The sequence below is a fragment of the Toxorhynchites rutilus genome, chromosome 3, assembly GCF_029784135.1.
Source record: "Toxorhynchites rutilus septentrionalis strain SRP chromosome 3, ASM2978413v1, whole genome shotgun sequence".
NCBI lineage: Eukaryota > Metazoa > Arthropoda > Insecta > Diptera > Culicidae > Toxorhynchites > Toxorhynchites rutilus.
The window spans coordinates 252,557,186-252,581,057 of NC_073746.1; the positions used below are offsets into that span (position 1 = coordinate 252,557,186).

General features: G+C 38.2%; 1 protein-coding gene and 1 long non-coding RNA gene across 2 annotated transcripts; one reads left to right on the top strand and one right to left on the bottom strand.

The window, feature by feature from the left end:
- The first annotated feature begins 2,997 nt into the window (after positions 1–2,997).
- On the top strand, positions 2,998–4,113 carry LOC129779683 (uncharacterized). The gene is made up of 4 exons (XR_008743736.1): positions 2,998–3,150; positions 3,210–3,356; positions 3,701–3,866; positions 3,928–4,113. It is a non-coding gene; the product is annotated as an uncharacterized LOC129779683 (long non-coding RNA).
- Positions 4,114–15,410: 11,297 nt separating this feature from the next.
- LOC129778388 (tetratricopeptide repeat protein 1) lies at positions 15,411–16,815 on the bottom strand. Its single transcript, XM_055785264.1, has 2 exons — positions 15,890–16,815; positions 15,411–15,794 (listed from the first exon to the last, which is right to left on the bottom strand). Exons 1-2 carry the CDS (start codon positions 16,480–16,482, stop codon positions 15,515–15,517), a joined length of 873 nt encoding a protein of 290 aa, XP_055641239.1. The 5' UTR covers positions 16,483–16,815; the 3' UTR covers positions 15,411–15,514.
- Between the last annotated feature and the right edge of the window lie 7,057 nt (positions 16,816–23,872).

Genomic DNA, 23,872 nt, shown 5'->3' on the forward strand with positions numbered 1-23,872 from the left:
GCAAGAATATTCACTCAACACACGCTGATGAATGCAGGGTGACGATTTCAACTTGATTAAAACAATATCAATAATGTTGCCCTTCTGACCTTCTGACAAAACTTTCAAAAGAAAATTTAAGCAGAAGAGAACATTCACAGTTTCCGCATTCGTCAAAATTATCACAAAAACTTCAAGACCATGTTATATTATCATATGTAACTCACTTGGATGCATTACACAAGAATTTTACTCAAATGTTTTTAGATCTTCAAAATTTTATAATTCCTCAATGGATAATAAATCAGCACTATATAACATCCATGGAATGAGCCAAGGTGATAATGCAAGAAAAGTTGATTATCATCAGCACAGATGAGGCAGGAGTACACTGCCCGTAGGAGACGTAAGCGACAAAATGAACAAAATCGACTTTTTCACTGTTTCGCATTCTACACAATGTAATACGTTTGCTGAACATGCAAACAAACATTTTTTGTACGAAAACATTTGAACAATTCTGAAAAAAACGTTTCCGAAAAATCACTGTTTGTCCGCATAACAGACGTAATTCCATACAGCTTTCATACATCATTCGAAAATCAACAAGTGTCAGTATTATGTGCTATAAGATAAATCTACATTTGAATCACATTCTTTGTAGAGTCCAAACATGTCTGTCACGATAGTGTCTTATTACTTAGTGTTTCTAATAGATGAATATAAGAAACCATTGAAACGCTGCTCATATAATTACTATTTTCTTTACACGGTGAACAAAGAGAAGCAATTGTGTTTTTAATGTTATAATTACCTAAATTTCTGCATTTGAATCTTCAAATAGATAATGAAACAATCAGATCAGTAGTAAAATTAAAATAATATTGGTTCTTAGCATTATAACTCCTCGGATTCAACATTGAATTATTCCACATACTCAGCGTTTACTCATACCGTTGGAGTAAGTCACTTCACCATCTTTATGCGATTGATCGTGATATCGGTAAATCATGTTGCTAAAATTACCAACATTGCAGATTGCCTTTACAAATTCAATTGATTGAAAAAACACGAACCTGCTGTTCCTCTCATATCCCAGAGTATTCTTCAGAAAAAAGTACTATCATAGACTCGCAACAAATCAAGAGCACCTTTTCCAGACATTTCACTAAATTTCTTCCAAATATTTTAAATTTTATCCTATAACAACTATTATCGGAGTTGTAAATACTAACGCTACAAACAGAGCAACCTGGTGATTACGTATAGCTATGCGAACAAATGTTCATTGAAACGATTGATTGTCCGCATAAATAGACGTAAGCATTTTTCCGAATCACCTAGGCCCTCGTTTTGCCGATAATATCCTTCCACTGGATAGATCATTTCACCGGAAATTTGCATAGTTATGCTTGTAGGTCAAAAAACAACAAAAATGCGTTTTCCCAACACTAATGGTGTTGTCGATTACGTCTCCTATGCAATCATGGGCAGTACAACCAAGGTTGTCATGTGTTCTAGTTATAATCCCCTTTATTCCGCGCGGCGAGTGAGGTGAGATGGCTCAAGTCACTTCATTCCTGCAGGCGAATGGCGTGAATATAGTTTGTCACTAGGTGAGATTTGAATTCGTGTCCTCATATGTTATCGACTCGGGTATCAAAAAGAAATTGAAAAGTAATGTAGCTTCCACAATGAAGCGAGGAACTTTGCTATCTCACGTCACTCGCCGCGTAAAATAAGGGGGAATATTCTATAAAAATTCTATAAAAATATCTTCTCGTTTTTCCATCATCATACTTTGTCGAACAAGGCTTCATTATGGTTACAAACAACGCGAAACCGAAAGAACCATTTGAAAATAAACAAACGCGGAGCTTTAAGACTTTAACTAACCAATATTGAACCGTATTTTAATATTTTGGTAGTTGTGGATAGATTGGATTGCGATTTGAGTGTTTTTATAGGTTGTGAATAATTTATATTAATAATTATTTAATAAAATCAATATTTACTATTTTTTTCTCTATTTATTTTGTTGAATATGATGAGAAAATATTTTTTTCCTGTATTATACTGACTTTCAACATATTTGGCTGGTTTGTCACATTACATCAATTTTTTTGGAAGAATGTCGGGAGTATGAATTGAACTTGTGACCTTTTGCGCGAGAGGTACGGATGTTACCACTACGCCAGACCGCCTCCGTGAGAAAATAATGTAAAGTTTATTCATTGAACCAACTGCAATGTTTTCAAATTGATAATTCAGTAAGTAAGAAAACAAAACTAAAGATAGGATTTTCAAAAAAAAATGGCTATGGGGGTCTAAGGTGTGACTTAATTCTGGAAAAGGGGTCTCTTGCCCAAAACAATTTGAGATCCCTGCTCTACAGCAATGGTGCCCAAGTGTATGTAGTGTGCGGTCCCGAATAAGATTTGTCATCATTGCCGCGAGCCGAAATGATTTTTTCCCCACTATAAATTACAATAAAATGTAAAATTGATTGAATAAAATGTGGATTTGACTTTCTATGGCTCACTACAGCATTGACATTAGAAAGCATGGAGTTGAAATACCCAATATGGCAATAAATTCTGTCAGTCGATCGAGAGTTAATAGCTCAAAAACAAATAAAACAAAAAGATAGAATTTTTATTGAAATTGTAAAAGTATCTAAAATTAACATTTTCGACAAAGTTATGCGCAATTGTTGTAAATGCTGTAAATCCAAGCTATAAATCACGCAAAACACGACTCACACTGCTCTTGGAAAATTCATACCGACTGCTAGACACGTTTTTTGCGAAGAGAACGGCGCCGAACGGGTTCACGCGTGGAATAGACGAAATTATTTTGCCGTACCAACCTCGAACGCCCCTCTCATGTTCTATCTTCCACATCAACTGTTCCTTCCCAGTTTCATATATTTTCGAGCGGTTATGGACCCGATGTGGACCGAATGTCACAAAGTACTATAAAAGTACTGGATTAAAGCTCCTCTCTCACCCCCGCATGAAGGACTGTCTATAGTTTGAACTATAAAAGTACGCGATAACTGGTGCTGAGCGAAATGGCATCACTGCAGCGATTGCCTTCCCTCTCTCGCATTGAACTGTCATTCAGATAAACAAAAACGAGAGAAGTGAATGGATTAAACAATTTGCTTGAGTAAGTATGTTTTTCTTTAATTAATGTTTAATATTGATGTCTTTTTCTTTGAATTGCAGCTAACAGAAATTCGAGGAATAAAATAATGGGTTGATTTTAACGATAATAGTACCATGTACTATTCCTACGCAATAGTGCGGAATAAGTTCCAGTTGTGTTTCCTTGTGTATAGAACCCGCGATTAAGTGTGTGTCAATAGCAACTTGGTATGTATATTGTGCACCCGTGGCCGAGTGGTTAGCGTCATAACTAACATGCCGGGTGTTCGGGTTCGATTCCCGTTCTGGTCGGGGGAATTTTTCGTCAAAGAAATTTCCTCCGACTTGCACTGTGATCACGCGTATTCTAGAGCTTGCCACTCAGAATGCATTCAAGGCGTGTTATTTGGCATAGAAATCTTAACTAAGTACTAATAAAAATGACGCAAGTAATACTACGTTGAGACGGCGAAGTTCCTCTAGGAACGTTAGTGCCATTGAAGAAGAAGAAGAAGATGTATATCTATTGAATATGTGCAATAAATTATTAAATGAAATGCATTTCATTTCAGAGTACGCCCCAGTTGTGGAAAAGCTTCTGTTGCTATGGCTCCAATTACCGAACCTCAAATTTGCCGGAGTAGAACCCGTATCTGTATTCAACGATTGTATTAAACACACTCTTCGCTAATGCTATCAACATCCAGGATATGAACAGGAATAAATAGGAATGTTCAGGTAAAACTCACTTGCACAATTTATAATAATCAATACATTTATGTCTACATTTACTTTTTAGTGAAAATTTGATTCATCCACACCGGTGAACCAAAATGTTCTCTCTGAACGGTGTAGCATATAATTTGTTCAAAAGAAAATTTGGTTCGCTCATTATATAGTGCTTTTATCTATTATAACTGTAGTACAGCCTTGTATTAGTATTGATGTAAATAAACCAGCATTGTAAATAAATTAAATAATTTCCATCGCCGGTTTTTTAAATGTTTGTTTCAACTTTCATGAAAACAAATACCACCATAATGAGGGTTGAGCAGTTTTTCAATCGGTCGACGCGGTGCCAGATTGGCACAGGTTTGGCTCGAAATTGGTTGTCGAATACGAAGGGTAGGTCGACAAAATCGTTGCAAAATGGCACGATATCAGTACCGTTGTCGACACCATTTGTTGGGACCAATCTGGCACAACAATGTAGAGTGGGTTTGTACCGGATCGTTCAGTGATAGAAAGCAATTATGACAGTTCGTAGATCTGTTTCGTCGTCTTTCTGCACTTAAACTTATGGCTATACTAGGAACAAACATACTTCAACGCCGTTACGATTTCATTTAGGCGACTTTATCCAGGTCAGCTTGGATGCCAGGAATTTTCCAAATGATCATCAGTTATATTGTCATCGACTTTGATTTCACTTTTTCCATAACGTAAAACAATTACAGTAGAACCCCGATTATCCGCGAGCGGATGATCCGCTGTGTGGATTATCAGCGAAAGCGAGGTCCATATTAATTCTTTAGAGCTTCCCGAAATTTATCAGTGAGCGGTAGGCTCTTGTTTTCTTTTGGTCATGGCTTCCATATTAACCGACCACTGGTATATATGACCTTACAGATGAATAGTTTAATGATTTCTGTATTGTTAAAATATAGTTTTCATGCTGATTTTTTTTATGTTTTCACCTCATTTATAGTTTTTAATTGCATTATCCGCGATTTTCGTTATCCGTGGTGACCTTGCCAGACTATTCCGCGGATAATCGAGGTTCTACTGTACTCACAATTGGTTGTGGCTCCAAACGAAGAAGCAATAAAAAAGACGGTTGGGTAATGTCGGAGACATAACCGGAGTGACGTAGGACTATACAAAGAGGACAGCTTTTGTTAAATATATATTAGGCTGTCAAAAAAGTCCTGCGGTATTTTTTTTTAATTTTCATTTGTTCATAAAATTAGTTACAATCATCTGTTTTAAGTCAAATATGCGCCGTTTTGTTCGATGACTTGTTCCCAACGAGATGCCAACTTCGTAATACCCCTGTTATAGAAGCTCGTTTCCTTATTGGCAAAAAACTCGGATAGCCAATTTTCACAGGCCTCTTTTGTGGCTAACTTCTGACTACCTAGCTCGTTCGCCATGGACAAAAACAGGTGGTAGTCACTTGGTGCAAGGTCCGGACTATACGGCGGATGCAAAAGAACCTCCCATCCGAGCTCCCGGAGCTTCTGGCGCGTCACCAAAGAAGTGTGTGGCCTGGCGTTGTCCTGATGGAAGACAATGCGGCCTCTGTTTATCAAAGATGGCCTCTTCTTCATGAGTGATACCTTCAAGCGGTCCAGTTGTTGGCAGTACAGGTCCGAATTGAGCGTTTGGCCATAGGGAAGCAGCTCATAATAGATTATTCCTTGACAATCCCACCAAACACACAGCAGAACCTTCCTTCCTTCCTTGGCCACCGTCTGAGCCGCTTCAGCGGGCTTCGACCACGACCGTTTGCGCTTCACGTTGTCGTAAGTGACCCACTTTTCATCGCCAGTCACCATCCGCTTCATAAACGGGTCGATTTTGTTGCGATTCAGCAGCGATTCACATGCGTCGATACGGTCAAAGATGTTTTTTTGCGTCAACGTGTGTGGCACCCATACATCGAGCTTCTTTGTGAATCCAAGCTTCTTCAAATGGTTAATAACGGTTTGATGACTTATCCCCAGCTCTTGGCCGATGCTACGGCTGCTACTATGCCGGTCTTTCTCGGGTAATTCAGCGATTTTGTCGCAATTTTCGACGACAGGCCTTCCGGAGCGTGGCGCATCTTCGACGACCTCTACACCAGAACGAAAACGTTGAAACCATCGTTGTGCGGTGGAAATGGAAACTGTATCGGGTCCATAAACTGCACAAATTTTATTGGCAGCTTGAGATGCATTTTTGCCTTTGTCATAGTAGTACTGTAAAATATGTCGGATTTTCTCTTTATTTTGCTCCATATTTGCGACACTATAACTCACGAACGACTTAACCAAACAAAACACTGTCAAGGACTATATTATAGCGCGCAAAAATACCTTTCCAACAAGCTATAGTATGACTCGATACAATGAATACAACTAGAACTACGCGCTTACAACGACACCTCGCGGAAATACCGCAGGACTTTTTTGACAGCCTAATATTTTTTACACACTTTCTCAATTTTTTCTCACTATCTTTCAGTTGATTTTTGATTTTTTTTCTGAAGGCTTTGTACTTATTAAATTTGAGAGAAATTGAGAAGCGTATAGCACTCGTGAGTTAACACGACTCATGCGTGCCACAAATGTAGCGTGGTGGTGCGCATATTGAGTCGCAGTTTGGTGTAAATAACGTGCCACTCGCATACAATGTCTGATTCACACAGAGTTGCGCGATAAATTTATTTACTAACACAATCACCCGACCGGCACAACCATATAGTGTCAGACTCCCGGCGCTACATGAATGTTCACCAACACAACCATCATAGCCGGCACGACAAGCACGAGAAACTGTGATTCAGCCACAGCGTCACGCGAGTCGTGTCTCACGAGCGCTGGGCCATCTCGCGTCTCCTCGTCAATTTGCGCCGTTCTATCTGTTTTCATTAGCCACAAAAACAAGCGCTATATCGCGCCAAGTTACTCGCGCTATACGCGTCTCAATTTGCGCCTGGCCTTAGCGGTACACGCTCACAGTATAGAGACAAAACGGCAGACTCAGCCAAAGGGGCGAGTCCAACGAGACGAACGAATGAGCGTTAAAAGGCAGCGATGGCAAAAAAATACATTAGAGGCGAATGAACTGCAAAGTTTAAAGTCTCTTAAAAACAAAGAAAGAAAAGAAAAATACATTCATTACGATTTGTTCGCTCGTTGGGTTCACATGAAGGCTAAAAAGGGTCCTTTTCAGGATCACAAAATTATCTTCAATCTAAAGAGTTTATTGTTTTGTTGTCACTCGATATCCCCATCTTGTTCGGCTAAACCTTTCTGTTTAGCGATTGCATTTGCCACTCGCCTCAGCTTTCACAGTTGGAAAATTTCTTCCCATCCAGCTTGTGACATATTTTACAGTAAATTACATTCAATGCAACGTACCGAAGCGCCACTCAGTGTCGCATTGGAGGCGATTTGAACCTGTAATTGAACATTTGCGATGACAGTGGTACAGTGTCGACTTTCAATGTGCGGTCATAATTTGGATCTCTATGTTTACAAAAATGTCCAACTAAATAAGTCGCATTACATGTCCGTCCAATTAGCTAAATGTCGAACTAATTGTAAATTACTGTACTTTCAATCTGGAAACAATTTAAGAGTTGGTGAAAATTGAATAATCTTGAAAGTCCCCAACTATCAATAAGCTCAGAACTACTGCCAAATTCACATACTCATCAGATCCTGGCAAACAAATTATGAAAACATCAATTTGTGTTTTATTATTATTTTGGATAATGTTTTAGAACGCATTGAACTTTATTTCCTAAACTCTTTTTTGGAAGGTTTAATGGCCCTGAAAAGCGCCTTGTTTTATGGAATGGTTCCAATTTAGAAAACTTAGTACTCGTGGTTTTGAAAAAAAAAAACCATTTCGAACGCACTCGATGCCGCCTTGTTCTGGATTTGCCACCAAAGCAGATTGTAAAAAGAACAAACTTTTTTCTTCTGCTACCTGCTGCCGTTTTGCGATTGCGTTTGCCACTCGCCACTCGCTGCAACTGCCTGTTGTTATCTTGATGTGTTCTGTTCTGAATGCGGTTTTTCTAATCGTCGCGAGCAGCTTTACCAGCCAACTCGATCACTTCGGCGGCCGAAACTATATAACGCCGGCTAGGTGGACTGGTGCACTGGTACTAACGCGCTCGGCCTAGCTACCCTTGCGGGGAACTCCATATCAACACGGTTCGAGCGGGATTTTGCCTTTCCCTTCACTTTTCCTCCTTTACCATGTCCAACCCAAGCACCCATGTTGGTTTGTTGATGTGTTGTGATGCGAACCGATGTGGTGTACGGTTTGAATGAGAATGATCGTTACGGCAGCGGAGCGGGGATTTTTAAGCTGACTGGCTGGCTCGAGAATTACTGCGACCAATGTTTCGTTCATCTTTTTCTTTTTCCTTTCCAATCGTGCTTCATTCTATTTCGCTGCTGCTCTGGTTGCCCGTTTTGGTCGGTACGATTTGAGGAGCACAAAATGGACCAATCAAAAATGGGCACATAGGGCATTTTGACAATGCTTGATATTTCACAATTATTCAATTATTTATCTCAAGAAAAATGAAATGTTATTCGTTATGATAGATGCGTAGATATATTTCCTATCAATTGATGCAAAAACCTTTGCGATCTATTGAGAAATGCTCGAGTTATAAGCATTCCAAATCTTGCATTTTTTCCTACTTGTTCAGTGCCTAGATTTCCATTTCACCCCCTATATCTTCCGGTTAGACGTAGTCCTACGTCAAAAGCATGTCCAAAAGATCATATTTTTTTCTAATTTCTCATGTAGCTCTGAATCACACTGGATTTCAATGAGTTCCAGCTGCATGTTTTCATGAGGCATGTTCATCATCAAAACTGAATCTGAATCTGATTAAGATTGCGTTACTTAATGTGACATAGGGGGAGGGGGTTGTTGTAATCGTTACGTAACAAACTTCCATCTTAACAAGGGACTTCATCTCGGGTGTGAGTTCAAAGTTTCGAAAACGAAAGCGTTACACCGGAACAACCAGATTTTGAGCGTTAATACCTCCTACAACTAAACGAAATGATAAACGATAAACGCTTCATTCGAAAGATAAAATGTCTACGCGTTATATGCTTGTTATTTTTTTATTCAAAAACTTGTTTCAATAGCCCTTAAATTGCTTTCAAAACAGGCTATTGAAATTACACCAATTGGTATATAAGCGCGTGCCGCTCGGAAATCCACTCAATTATGATGGCGATCCACGATCGCTGGAATGAATGGATGTTCCCCTTACACAGACTTCATGGATCATGGATTGGGGAAATCACTTGCGTTTTTGCAAAGCGGAATGTTTCCCTAACACAGATTTCAAAACCATGGAGCCTGGGGAAATCGACATTACAAAATAGATGCAAGCTGCGGGTACTTTTGTACTCGCCTGGCGTTTCTGCAAATCGGAATATTTTCCTAACACAGATTTCTAAACCATTGAGCCTGGGGAAATCGGGATTGCAAAAAAGATGCAAGCAGCGGGTACCTTTGTACTCGCCTGGCGTTTCTGCAAATCGGAATGTTTCCCTGCATTGCAGGTGCATGCATGTCGGTAGTACTTTTATACCCCCATGCATTTTTACACCTCGGAATTCGTTTTGCTAACATGGTCTACAAAAGCGGGTTCAAATGCAACGATTTGGCTCGGTTATTCAAGACTGCATTGGAAGATATCCCTTCACGTCGCCAGCTCACTGAACTTCACTGTGACTGAACGCATACCGTTTGATGATTTGGCAAAATGTTGACAACTATTTGCTGCGATAACTACTTCCATAATGCATGAATTGTACTAAATTGGGATTTGTTCGCAATTGAGTTCGTAAATTGTTTCATTCATTCACTAGTTTATTCAATACACACAAAAGATAGCTCTGCGCAGCGGCGATATCGTACCCAATGAGGAACATCCGAGGTGCGACTATTGCTAGCTGAAGAAACACAAATGATTACTAAGCCAACGGCAGCCCTACGTCAACCTTGCGGTAATATCATAGGTATAACCCATCTATAGTTTTTATTCCTGAATAAATCAATGCGCCTCTACATGATTAAGCAGCTGATTTCGATTCTGGGATGGAATGAGGTGTGTTTCCTGAGACAAGATGATAAAGCACGTGTTTTAACTAGCTAAACAGTAGTGAATAGGCAGGCACCGATTAATGCATCTCGAATATAGCAGATGTAAGCATTAATTTTCCTCCTCTGTTTGTTCGGAATTCTATGAACTTGTCGACATGGATGAAGATGATTTTAGTACATTTTAAATAATTTTATCCGAAGAACCTTTGATTCCGACCTGGGCTCTGGGATCTGATTTGTTACGTTGATATTTTCATGATTTAATAAAATCTAAAATATAATGAAAATTGTTCAATCGACTTTGACTTTGTGCACAGATTATGTTTGCGTTACGTAACATGAGGGGGAGGTAGTCCAAAAACCGCATTTTTAGCGTTACATAATTTGTGCACCACGCTTTATATGAAATATGGAAAACGAAAATTCAACTAAACTTACCACACATAGCAGGAGCTCCATCAGGATATTTTCTCCAACGATAGATGGAATTTCTGCTGGACTTTACGCAGTGCGTTGAAAATATAGGGGCCTGTTGTTCCTTTCATAAGAAAAAGGCTAGCCAATTCCTCCTTCACCTCATAACCCATGGATATCTCCCGAACAAATAGAACTAATTATCGCCTTTGATCGAACCCGTTTTTTCCGCAACAATGTAATTTAATCTGAAACTAGGTGTACCGGTAAGTTTCTTCGATGGTGTAACTTGATTATTATTCCAGTGAATCAAATTTCCAGACATTCGTTGGAAAGCTACTGTCATTGCACGTCTTTTTCAATATATGTCAAAAAGTTTAACGTGTCAGACGTGGTTTTGAAATTTTGGTAATTTTGACTTGAAAGACGAACAACATGCCGGACTGCCAAAAAAGTTTGAAGATGAAGAATTGGAGGCTTTACTCGATCAAGATCCGTTACAAACGCAACAAGAACTTGCAGATACACTTGGGGTAGCTCAGCAAACCATATCCGATCGTTTAAAAGCAACGGGAATGATTCGAAAGATAGGACATTGGGTGCCGTATGAATTGAAGCCACGAGACGTCGAACGCCGTTTTTCCACGTGCGAACAACTGCCCCAACGGCATAAATGAAAGGGTTTTTTGCATCGAATCGTTACTGGCGATGAAAAGTGGGTCCATTACGACAATTTTAAACGTCGGGCAACGTACCCCGGCCATGCATCAACATCGACGGTCGCGCGGAATATTCATGGCCAGAAGGTTATGCTGTCTATTTAGTGGAACCGGCTGGGTGTGATGTATTATGAGCTGTTCAAACCGAATGAAACCATTACGGGGGACCTCTACCGACAATGGATGCCTTTGAGCCGTGCACTGAAGGAAAAACGGCCACAATACGAGCAAAGACACGATAAAGTTATTTTGCAGCACGACAATGCTCGGCCGCATGTCGCGAAACCGGTCAAAACATACTTGGAAATGCTGAAATGGGAGGTCCTATCCCACCCGCCGTATTCTCCAGACATTGCTCCGTCCGATTACTACCTTTTTCGATCGATGCAACATGGCCTGGTTGACCAGCATTTTTCAAATTTTGAGGAAGTCAAAAATTAGATCGATTCGTGGTTAGCCGACAAACCGGCCGATTATTCCCACAAAGGGATCCGTGAATTGCCAGAAAGATGGGAAAAAGTTGTGTCTAGCGATGGGCAATACTTTGAATATTAAATTTATAACCATTTTTGCAGAACAAAGCATTAATTTTTGAAAAAAAAACACCGAAAAAACTTACCGGTACTCCTATTACATTTCGGACCATTCCATCTGGAAAACATTTCCTCCATCAGACTAGGATTGGGCGATCTTTAGAAGAAGATCGATCTTGACGAACCGATTTTCTAAACGGCGTAGAGATCGATTCACTGATTGAATCGGTTCCAGAGAATCTATCTTTGAAAAATTGAATGCCTTTTTTACAATTTATTTACTTATTCTATATATGTGTTGTCTTTTCTTTAAACGTGAAATAAACATTTCACATTTCTATTCAAACATCAAAGGCATTTTACACCCATACCTCGCTTTACGGCCTAGATACGTTCCACGAAATTCGGCCGCGAAGCGAAAAGCCGTATAATCAATGATTCTAATACAAATTCATACAAATTCAATCAGATCGGTTCAAGTTTGTTAAATATGTAACATGGTTTATCATTCAAAATGCATTTATTTTTTTTTATTTTTATTTAATTTGAATCAAAAATTAAATTTATTTAAATTTATTTCATTTAAATCAAAATTACATACATAACATAAACATAAAACATACCACACACAACACATACAACATACATACATAAAAACCAACAATAATCTATAAACAAAAATGAAACAACTTCATGTTACATGGAATATGTGTATGTATATAAGTTATCACCATCCACTTTCCCAAAGGATGATTCATCAACCACATTCACTTTCCCGATTCTGAAAACATAAATAAAACTTCGTATCAACGAATTTCCGAAAACGCTGATCAACCGTTCATATTTCCAAATATCAACATTTTCATCATCCAACTAATGCAACCAATGTAATGCTGACGAATCACACCACCAACGATTACCGTTCAACTTTCCAAACATCAACATCTTGCATCATTCAACAAACGCACCGAGGAATACTTACGAATCATCACCATCCAGCATTATCTGGTGTTTACAAACCATCCGAATGGAATCTTTATCTAGTCCGATACTTAGCTAACGTTCATTCATCATCGTAGCGAGAAGATAACAGCGAATCATCATCTAGCACCAATGCCACGATCAACTCAACCAATGTTTACTAATATTGCACCGAGAAATCTAAGTGTCAACATTTTATCAGCGCTGAATGAGAAGACATCAACAAGGTTTGCTTTCATAAATAGCGGATAGGTATTTAAGGAAAGGATCGATCAGAATAAAGTCAGTCATAATTCAAAATTGAAACAAACATCTATGATTTAGTTTTTAAAAATCCCTTTGGTTCGGTAAAGTAGTTAACTTATATACCTAATTTGTATGTTGCTTAAGTTATTGTCTCATAAATATTTTTTCACTTCTGTACAAAAGTGATTTTTGAATCAATCCTCTTTTTTTTGCCGTTATAACGAAACATTTTAGGCCGTAAATCGAAAACGTGCCTGAATTGAAGAGGCCCGTTATAGCGAAATGCCGTATGAAGAGCGGCTATACAGCGAGGTATGGGTGTATTTGATTCTCAGCACGAAGGTCAGAAAAAAATGAAAGCACAATAAAAAATTTATTTTCCAGAGCATTCATCCTGTTCCGTCATGGAATTATTTAAGTTAATAAACTAATTAAAATATTAGAAATTCGCAACTGATATTCATCCAGAGTCCCGCTTACAATAATCCCATAAAATTCAACCGTGTCGTACATCTGACATTTAGTCGAAATCTTGGTAGCAGTCCTAGTTCTAGAAAAGAACACTTCGGCAGGACCTGATTTAACCATCCAGTTTTGTCACAATTTTCACTGTCAACTTTGCGGATGTGATGATGTAAATATAACTTATGACCACTTATTTTGTAATTATTTACAAAACTACCTTTTTGAAAACTACCTTGACAAACTTGAAAGAGGTCCAATGTTTATGAAACTTGCCAGGTGGTTTTTGATGAGATTAAAATCAATGTTCACTAAAACACAAATCTACGAAAAAAAAAATTACAATTTTCGAGATTTTTCGGAGTAGAAAGAATCGATCTTAAAAATCGTTAATCCGATGGTAAAAGATCGATCTTCCACGAATCGATCCAAGGTCGCCCAATCCAACATCAGAGCTTTTTCGTTTATTGCTTGTGTTGACCCAAGGCACGCAACCGAGAGCAAAAAAAAAAGAAGCGATTGGCAATAGACACTGAAATGGTGAATGAACTCTACTATCTTTCGATGGCGAAAACGCAGCAAAAATCAAATAAACTCTCTCTCTCTCTTTTCTCTCTTCACTCTATTTGTATCCCTTCTCTCTTATATGTCTCCTCTCTCTATCTCTTCTTTCTCTTTCTATCTTTTATTTCTCTATCTCTTCTCTCTGTTTCTATCCCTTCTATCTCCTTCTATCTCTTCTCTACCCATCTCTTTTTTCTCTTTCTCTCTCTTATCTCTTTATCTTACCTCTTCTCTATTTATCTTTTCTTTCTCTTTCTATCTCTCCTCTTTCTATCTCTTCTCTTTCTATCTCTTCTACTCTCTTTTTCTATCTCTTTTTTATCTATCTTTGCTCTCTTGAGTTCTTCTCTCTCCGTCTATTCTCTTTGTTTCTATCTTTTCTCTCTTGTTCTCCTCTCTCTCCCTCATCCCTCCGCTTCCATGCATCCGGTTCTCATTGCTGTCAACCGGCAGTAACTGTGAGAGTACGCAGAAACTCTACCGAAAATAAACAAAAGTCCACCGAGCACTAACAAGATCAACTATCAGAATGTTGAATTAACATGAAAAAAACGAGAAAGAAACCAGACAATGGTCAGCTTGGATATACCCAGCTAAAAAGAATTACTCATTACAAGTAATTTTTACTCAGTTGTATAGAGGAACTTTCAACTATATTCACTTCATCACCCAAATGAAGTAATTTTTTCCAACATTTTTCAAATCTGATTGCCGGCCGCATAAACGACACCACTGCTCTACAAGGCTTCAGCCAGATATGCCATTCTCCGTGATTTTTCAGGATTTCCCAGATTTTTTGGCACGCTCCCTGATATCCTGACAAACATTCAATTTTACCTGAGTTCTCTGAAATGATCCTGATTTGTACTGATTTTTGCATTTTTTTTTTTTTTTGCTTTATCAGAATAAAATTATCCGTAATATGCACTCGATAAGAAAACTAGAGGAACAGAGTGCGAAATCGGAAATTCTAAGTGAGTTTTGACATGCTGTAACTTCGTGAAAAATCAACGCATATCGATTGGATGCACTTCATTTTGAAGCTACAACATTTTGACGTAATGTGAAGTCTCTGCTCCACGCCGATAAGCCGCAGACGATTGACGCTTTCGAAGACATCCTTCGCCAGCTCACCATCCGATGTAGCTACATGTCGGAAAAATGACAAAGAATTCAGTGTTTTCAATGTTGTATGACAATAAACCAATACTGTATTTTAGTTTAATCCAGCCGGGTGCTGATTGATGCTAGGATCGTTAGCAAAATCTCATGCAGAACTGCCATGCAAAAAAAGAGAAAATTTCAGTGAGGAACTCGATATGTTGACTTCTCTCAGTTCGATAGGGGTTCAATTTGGACGTCACCTACGTTGTTTTATCCCAATGTTGAAGTTCTATGTCTCTAAAAAACACTCTACACATTAGCCATCATTTCCGATATTTTCCCGCCTAAGAATTAGATTCGATCACAGAATGTGATAATCACTAGCCATTAATACAACATTGTCATCGATTTTCGTGTTATTGCATCCGACTCATATTCAACGAAAAAAACAAATGAAGCATCGCATTTACATTTACTTATCACAACGCTCGCTCAGCGAATTACGGTGCTATTTATTCTTGAAATTTATCGAATAGGAACCGCTGGAATCCTGTTTCATCTCGAAGTTCTGCGTTGACAGCCCGAAAGGTCGCAATATCATATTGCCTAGGTCCTTCAACTTACTCATCATTTCCTGCTTGAGGCGTTCGTTGCGTTCCTCTATTTTCGGTGCCAGGCGAGTTTGAGCCGCTCTCGCTTCAACGTTAGAAGGATCCAGTTCTAGGATTTTTTTGGAATCCTCCAAGCTCTCGTCCAGCTTGTCCTGCTCCTCGTACAGTGCAGCACGTCTAGAATTAGATACAATAATCGTTAGGTAAAATTATGTATTGACATATGGTGCCATCAAGACAAATCAATCAGTGGGGCAACTGTAAATAATTACCTTAGCAGTGCCTTCAGGTAGTTGGGATTATGTTCCAGAGCTTTGGTACAGTCCTCGATGGCAGAGGGCTTATAGTTAAGTTTAGTTTTGGCGGCAGCACGATTCGCGTACAGAATCGATCGCTCCGTCGAATATTCGACGGGACAAATCCGCAATGCCCCCGTGTAAACATTCGCCGACTTTTCAAAATCTCCCTTTCTGAACAAATCATTGCCTTCATTTTTCAGCTCATCCGCTTTCAACTTATTAGCTTGCTTTTCTTCTTCGGTCAGGGCCTTTTCGAAGTCCCGCTGAGACTCGTCATCCACAAAATCATCCTCTGTGTGACCTGATTTCAACTCTTTTCCTACAGTTTCTTCGCCGTCACTCCCGCAATCACTACGACAGTCCACGAACTTCTCCGTCTGTTCCGATGGTGCCGAAGTATCCACTCGTGGTGAGTTGCCTATATGTACACCGGTGACTTGTTCGATGACTTCGTCCACCGCTGCTTCGTTGAATCCTTTGCTCGATGCATTCTCGAATCTTTCCTCGTCACTGTCCGACGCATTCACTGGTGTCGGACGTTTCAGCTTCTCTGGAGCGGAATCCATTATCTAGTTGATTCACGCTGAATACACACGCCAAGCACCAACTTATAGTATTGATTTGCACTTACAAAAATCAAGGTAAATTGAGAATTTTGCTAATTATTTTTCGTTTATCAAAATTCTATCATCAAGATCTTACAGCTGTAAAGTTTTTGTTTACTAGTTGGTGTTTGTTTGACGTTTTTTATCATCGTGAGCAAGGCAGTTGAAATTTTTTGGCAGTGCTGCAAAAACTTATTTTCTGCCTACCCTTTTAAGTCAGGGTGAATATAACTATACTGCTGAAGGGAACTGAAAAAAAATCCTCGCCGAATCATGGAAACAGAGAAACTATTCGTAAAGTGACTCAAACTCGTAATCGTACTCCACCATGCAGATATCTTTTCTTTTCTTTTGAATGTCGAAAACAAGCTTACGGAACAATCTGTTAAGATAAAGCCATAGTGTCATATGAGAGTTAAAAGGTTTGCTATCTGTTGATGGTTTTTCTTTCTTTAAGAATGGTGAATATATGTGCTAATAAATGAAAATTGACTCAAACTCATATTCGTACGCTGGTACGTAATCTTAACACGAATTCGAAGGTGTTTCACAATTCTATCATTAGTATGGTATCCTTTGTTCATTGCAACTATCTTTAGCTTTCTTTAGCCGTAATCTACGGGTTTTTTTTTGTGTGTTCGGAAAGAATATCTATCATTTTTTTCATCAAGTGGTTTTAAAATCGTTATTTTCAGAAAATTTAAGGTTTTTAAATTTCCTGCACAGATAATTTGTTGGTTTTGACGTGGGACTACGTCTAACCGGAATATATGGAGGGTAAAATGAAAACCTAAACACAGAACATGCAGGAAAAAATTAAAGATTTCGAATGCTTATAGCTCGTACATTTCGTACTGGATAGGAGAGATGTTTGCATCACTTGATAGGGAATATTTCTACGCATCTATCGCAACTAACAAAATGTTGTTTTTCATTAGATAAACAATTGAATAACTGTAAAATATTAGGCGTTATCTAAACGCCCTAACTGCATCGTTTTGATTGGCCCGATTTACGGTTTCCCTAACACAGCCATCAAAACCAAGCAGCCTTGGGGAAATCGGCATTGCAAATACATGAAAGTAGGGGGACTTTTGTTCTCATCGAAAAATGTTCCCTAACACAGACTTTAAAACCAAGCAGCGAAATCGGCATTGCAAGCACACGAAAGAGCCTAGAGGCGAGTGAACAGAAAAGTTTAAACCCTCTTAAAGCCAAAAAGAAGAAAAAGAACACACGAAAGTAGGGGGAGCTTTTGTTCCCACCGAAATGTGTTCCCTAATAGAGATTTCTAAACCAAGGTGCCTGGAGAAATCGGTATTTCAAATTCATGCAAGTCGGGGGTATTTTTGTTCCGATTGAAATGTGTTTCCCTAACACAGACTTCAAAACCGAGGTTTCTGGGGAAATCGGCTCTGCAAATAAATGCAAACTGCGAGTACTTTTGTCCTCGCTTGCCTTTGTGCAGAGTGGAATATGTCTGTCCTAACATGATCTTCTAAACTTAGGAATCTGGGAAAATCGTGCAGACACTAGAAGCGAATGAACTTCCCAGTTTCAAGCAAATTCGAGATTCGAGAAGTTTGTACACTTTTGGGATGTAAACTTCAGAGGGAAATGTAAAATAAAATAATCGTTTGATAATTTTTTTTTGTCTTTATTGGAAAGATTTTCAGCCTTAGGCTGGTTCATCAAACGTTTGATAATTCTTCCGTACATATATTTTATTCTAGTCATCATACCAAACGTAAAAGGTCCGTCATTAAATTTACTTGTAACGAAGAACAATCAATCACAATAAATGAATTGACTTTACACGGCATTTGTTCATTTTTTTCACTCACAGAGCAAATATATTGAACTCAATTGAATTTGGAAACTGTTTCATTCAATCAAGAATTTAATCAATACAAACGAATGATTGCTAAGCTAAGGTAGTTCCACGTGAACCTTGTGGTTATATCATAGATATAACCCACTAATTTTTTACTGGGATTGATGTTGGGAGATTGTGGAGTTATATCAATAACTTTTAAGCAAATTTAATGTAACCATGTGCGAACTTTATATGCCTTGTGCTCTGGGTCATTGTGTTGGTAAAACTTGAATCCTCGATTTCATCCCATTTTGTTGTCACTTTGCTTCATATTTTCCTTCAGGGTGTTCAAGTAAACATTCTGATCCAATACACCATCGATGAAAACCAAATCGCCCATTGTCCACCCATTGCACCCTCATACCATCCCTTCACCACCACCATTTTTAAACGTTGCTATCAGATATTTTTATGTTTAATTCATCGTTTGTTTTCCTCCATACGAAACGATAACCTTCTTGAATGGCGTTAAAGTTCCCTGTGGAACTTTTGCCGTCTCAACGTATGCATTAATTAGCGTCATTTATTAATACTTAGTTGAGATTTCTTAAACCAAATAACACGCCTTGAATGAATTCCGAGGGGCAAGCTCTAGAATATACGTGATCACAGTGCAAGTCGAAGGAAATTTCTTTGACGAAAAATCCCCCGGCCAGAACGGGAATCGAACCCGAACACCCGGCATGATAATGTGAGACGCTAACCACTCGACCACGGGTGCACACTCAAAACGATAACCATCGGAGCCAAAAATATCAAATTTGAACCCATCTACGGAAATAATATCTTCCCAGTAAGACAATGATGTGTTTCATGTTGTTTGGAAAAATCAAATTGGAGTTACTGATTTTTTTTTGCTGAGAAACGGTTTCTCCCTCTGTGCTCGGGCATTCCAGTTGCCTTTCCTGTCACATTACAAACTTTTTTTTTTCAATTAGGTTTTTATCGACGGTGTAATGGACAAGAATATTTACTTGAACATCCTGAAAGAAAATATGAATGTGATATAACTGCAAGGTAGACGTAGGACTACCGCTAACTTGGTAATCATTTATTTAAATATCATCTGAATCAATTCTCAATAAATGAATATTTTGTAAGATAGCTGAATGTTTTGCTTGATAGTGTATGAATGGATGAGTATAAGCGGTAGCACTTTCTCTGGTGGACTCCTCTTTGGTCTTAAGTTCGTTCGCCGGTAGATGGCTGGCAAGTTTTTCCAGCCTTTTCAGATTTTTCGACAATTTCTCCATGCGTCTTGATATTGCGTAAAAAGTACTCATAGCATATATCTGCTAAGAGGCTTTCCCCAGGTGTGTTGATTTTGCATCCGTGTTCGAGAACACATTCCGATTTCCACAAATTCAAGCATTGTCAATGAGTTAGATTGTTATGATTTCAATAGCTTGCATTCAAGGCAATTTTTGAGCTTCTGAAACAAATTTTTGGGTCAATAAGTAACAAGCATATAATTCTTGGCCATTTTATCTTTCGAATAAAGTGATTATCATACCACTTCGTATATCCCCGGTAAAGAAATAACGCTCAAAGAATTAATCGATTCCTCCTCGGTAATACCCAGCGCAAATAATACTCCCCTCCCCGACATTTGGAATCGTCGATCGATTGCGGCATCTGTGAGCAGTCTATAATATAATTGCTGCTTTCTTTGATATGTTGGCCCCGCTCAGTCCGGCGGTAGAAGAGAAATAGGATTGTGAGAGAAGAGCATGCTTAGACAAGCGAGCGAAGTCACTTAGTCACTTAGTAATCACAAATAAATGGATTCGCCTTTTCTTGAATTTCTTGCTTCATGCTCTAAGAGTTCATTCGCCTCTACAAAATGAATTTCCGACCGGGTACCAGTACACAGATGTACAGATTTGTGTGATTTCAATAGCCTGTTCCTGTCCAATTGTAACGCTCTCGTTTTCGAAACTTTGAACTTACACACTCTGAACTTTGAAATGAAGGACGTAATCCTAAGTCAAAACACACAAATGATCTCACAATCAAATATTCACATAAAGTTTGATACATTTGCCCGAAAATGACAACAAAACGAATGGCGATCGGCTAATTGAAATTGTCCGATTTCAAATTTCATCATATAGAAGAATAAAAAAAACAAACACAGTAGAATCCCGATTATCCGCGAAATAGCCTGGCGAGATCACCTGCCATACAAATCAAAAACAAATTTCTACATTACTCGAGAATTAATCAAACAAATGCAACCAAATTAGACATCTGGAGGTTTTAGCTGCCATACAAATGAAACACAAATTTCTACATTACTCGAGAATTATTCAAGCAAACAAAACGAAATTTGGCATGTGAATGTTTTAGGGTGCACTAAATGTTTTTACGGTGGCTAGATTCTCCTCCCCCTCCCTTAGGCATTACTGGAGAATTAATCAAGCAAACGAAACGAAATTAGGTATATGTAGGTTTTAGGGTGCTATAAATGTTTTCACGGTGGTTAGATACTCCACCCCTCTCTAAAGGGGAACTGCCATACAAATGGAACACAAATTTCTGCATAACTCGAGAACTAATCAAGCAAACGAAACCAAATTGGCATGTGGAGGTTTTAGGATAACTCGAAAACTACTCCTCCCCTCTCTCTAAGGAGAGAAGAGGGGAGGGGTATGTCTTCATTCTACCATATTTTCTGTATCAAACATTTATTCCATGTAACGGAGAAACATGTTATTTGCAAGTAGTTGAAAAATCTTGAACGAGAATTGTGTCTGAAAATATTCTGATATTATAATGATGAGTTTTGGTAGGAGTACTAGGAATTTTTTTAGTAAAAGGTAAATTCAACGGGGTCGATTAGAACATCAACCAATGAACAGTTCTGCGATTGGACACATGAACTTGCGCTTAGTAAGAAAACGTGAATGTTTGAAGGTATTGATAACAAAAAAACAAATTTTTGGACGGGACGAAGTTTGCCGGGTCAGCTAGTAAAGGATAAAAATAAGGTTCAAACATGAAAAATATATATTTTAGCATGAAAACTATGTTTTATCAATACAGAAAACATTGAACTATCCATCTACGTGTACACCAGTGGATTATAACACTTACGAATATTGTAAACATCATGCGTGCAGATTTATATATCTAAATCATGTAATTAATGTATCTCGATGACCTCAATTCTGATCATGGTTTGCCCGATGCACTGATGTTGGTTTGTCCACTTTGTTACTATGGCAGCTGCTTGGGGCACTGCAGTTTGTTTGTTTTTTTTTACTCGCGCGAAGCAGAAATATAGTTTCTCTAGGTTGACCCAGCAAACATTAAATCGTATGACTTTTGCACATGCTAGATCGCATATAAATTAGTATCAAATTACAATCGCATAAAATATCAGTCAAAGGATGCATCATGTGTATCCGAAATCGTATAAAATGCAAGAATAGGATTTTCTATATCGTTGATGGATTAGGTCATATATCGGTATAACAATCATCCTACTATCGCGACATGCAATATTATATACGCATATTCTATTCATATTATATAACATTGTCGGGTAAAATCGTAAAACAGTGTAAAAAGCATCGTAAATCGTTATACACGACTTTATATGCTGTGATTATGTGTAGTAATTGCATTGAATGGAGTTTTTTCATTGTTCAAAATTTGTAATTTTTTCACTTTTGATACATCAAATGGAAGCCCTTAAAAAAACGTTTCCTGTATGAATTTGTATCCTTTAAACTGATTAGATGAGATAACGTGGTAGAATCCGGAACCACATTCTGTTAAAAAATGTACACAAAAATACCATTATAGCCATTACTAGTACAATCGAAAAAGCATACCCATTTTAATCGTCAAATTGTTTACTTTTTGACGTAGAACTACGTCTTTCATTAAGGGTGTCAAATCAGAAAACAGGTCACGTTTTTATGAAATAAAGTTAACGTTAATAACTATTTTTGCCGCGAACGGATTTTGGCGATTTACATACTAAACGAATCGTAGGCGAAAGGAAAGTAGGTGATTTCGGCGCGTCAGTCGAAAATGTAAACGCCCATGCAGCAACCAAAATCAAGCTCCCCCCGCTGGTGGTGAAGGCGGTCGCTCTTGACAAACTCATCAGCGAATTCGCATCGATGGGTGTTACAGCAGAGTACAAGCTGTGTGGCATAATTCAGTCTTTTTCCAAGCAGTTAACATTGTTTATTTTCCGTCTTCATAAAGGCTTCGTTGGTGCCTTTGAGAATGCATCAATTCATTAAACTGACGTTATGGCGAAGCAGACGTCTGCACCAAAAAATTATTTGAGAATACCAAGCATCTTGAATGTCTTACTGGAATGTTATAAGTTATTTGGGTTCGCATGCCAGTCGCAAAACTTCCTTCAACTAGGATTGCATTTGCGCTAATATTGATCATAATGAAGCATTGCTACTGTTTTCGAGGTTGTTATTAACAAAAAGAGTTTATTTCTCTTGTTTAGTCAACAAGAAAGTAAATGTTCTGGAATTTTGTATGTGATTAGGTTTTGCTTGCCAGTAGCAAAACATCCTCCACTAAGGGTAACAGCTGCGCTTCTCTCGAGCATGAGAAAGTAATGCAACTCTTTTCGAGGCCAGTAATATTAACAGAAGCGTTTCTTTTGAGAATAGCGCAAAATGATGAGAAATGTTTATATTGCTAGTAGTTTCAAGCCATCAATGTATGGCTCTGTATGCATGCTATGGTGAACGCTTGTTTGGCGCTTTGTTTACGCTTAGTTTGACGAACGATATCTAGAGGTGCTATTCCTTTGAGGCAATACTAAATAACATGTAGCATGATAGTTGATACTTGCAAGTGTTGTCATTGTTGTTGTTTACATGCGGTGTCAAAGATATATTCATATAGTAATGAGATATGGAATAATTGTGCTGGTGCAACATGTATATAATCGACTGTAGCCGAGTCTAGTCAATTTCGAAAAAGGCCACCGGAATAGCCTTCGAGGTAAATTTTCAATGCATTGACATGAAATAAATTGCGACATACGATTGTTTTGCGAGGGCAAGAATGAATCATCAATCAATTATCGTCAACTGATTCTACAATGAAAAAATCATTTCAGAGATTATTCTACTAAGCAGTTGTTTCTAAAATTTCACAGCATTATAGAATAATATCCGAAGGTATAAACAAGCGACTTATATAAAATAACAGCGTAGTTCTACGTCAACAATGCGGTCGTATCTTGGACACAACCTCCTATAATTTTTTTACTATATTTTCTGTTCTTGTTTCAAGAAAAAAAGGCTGGATAAATTTCCTATCTAATGTTATATAACACAATATAGGTCGCAATAACGATTTTGAGTAATATGCGTTTGAAATCTTTTAATGAAACATTACATTTCTCGCAGTGTGATCCCCCCCTACATAGAAATCAAAAACATAGTCGTATGTCATAATCGGTTTGTATTTAATAGTTGCGTGAAAACA

Bases quoted from the DNA above. Each gene is read 5' to 3' on its own strand.
- LOC129778388 (XM_055785264.1), bottom strand. From the start codon at position 16,482: ATGGATTCCGCTCCAGAGAAGCTGAAACGTCCGACACCAGTGAATGCG. The intron at 15,795-15,889 runs GTAATTATTTAC...ATCTAATTCTAG, and splicing joins TACCTGAAGGCACTGCTAAG to ACGTGCTGCACTGTACGAGG.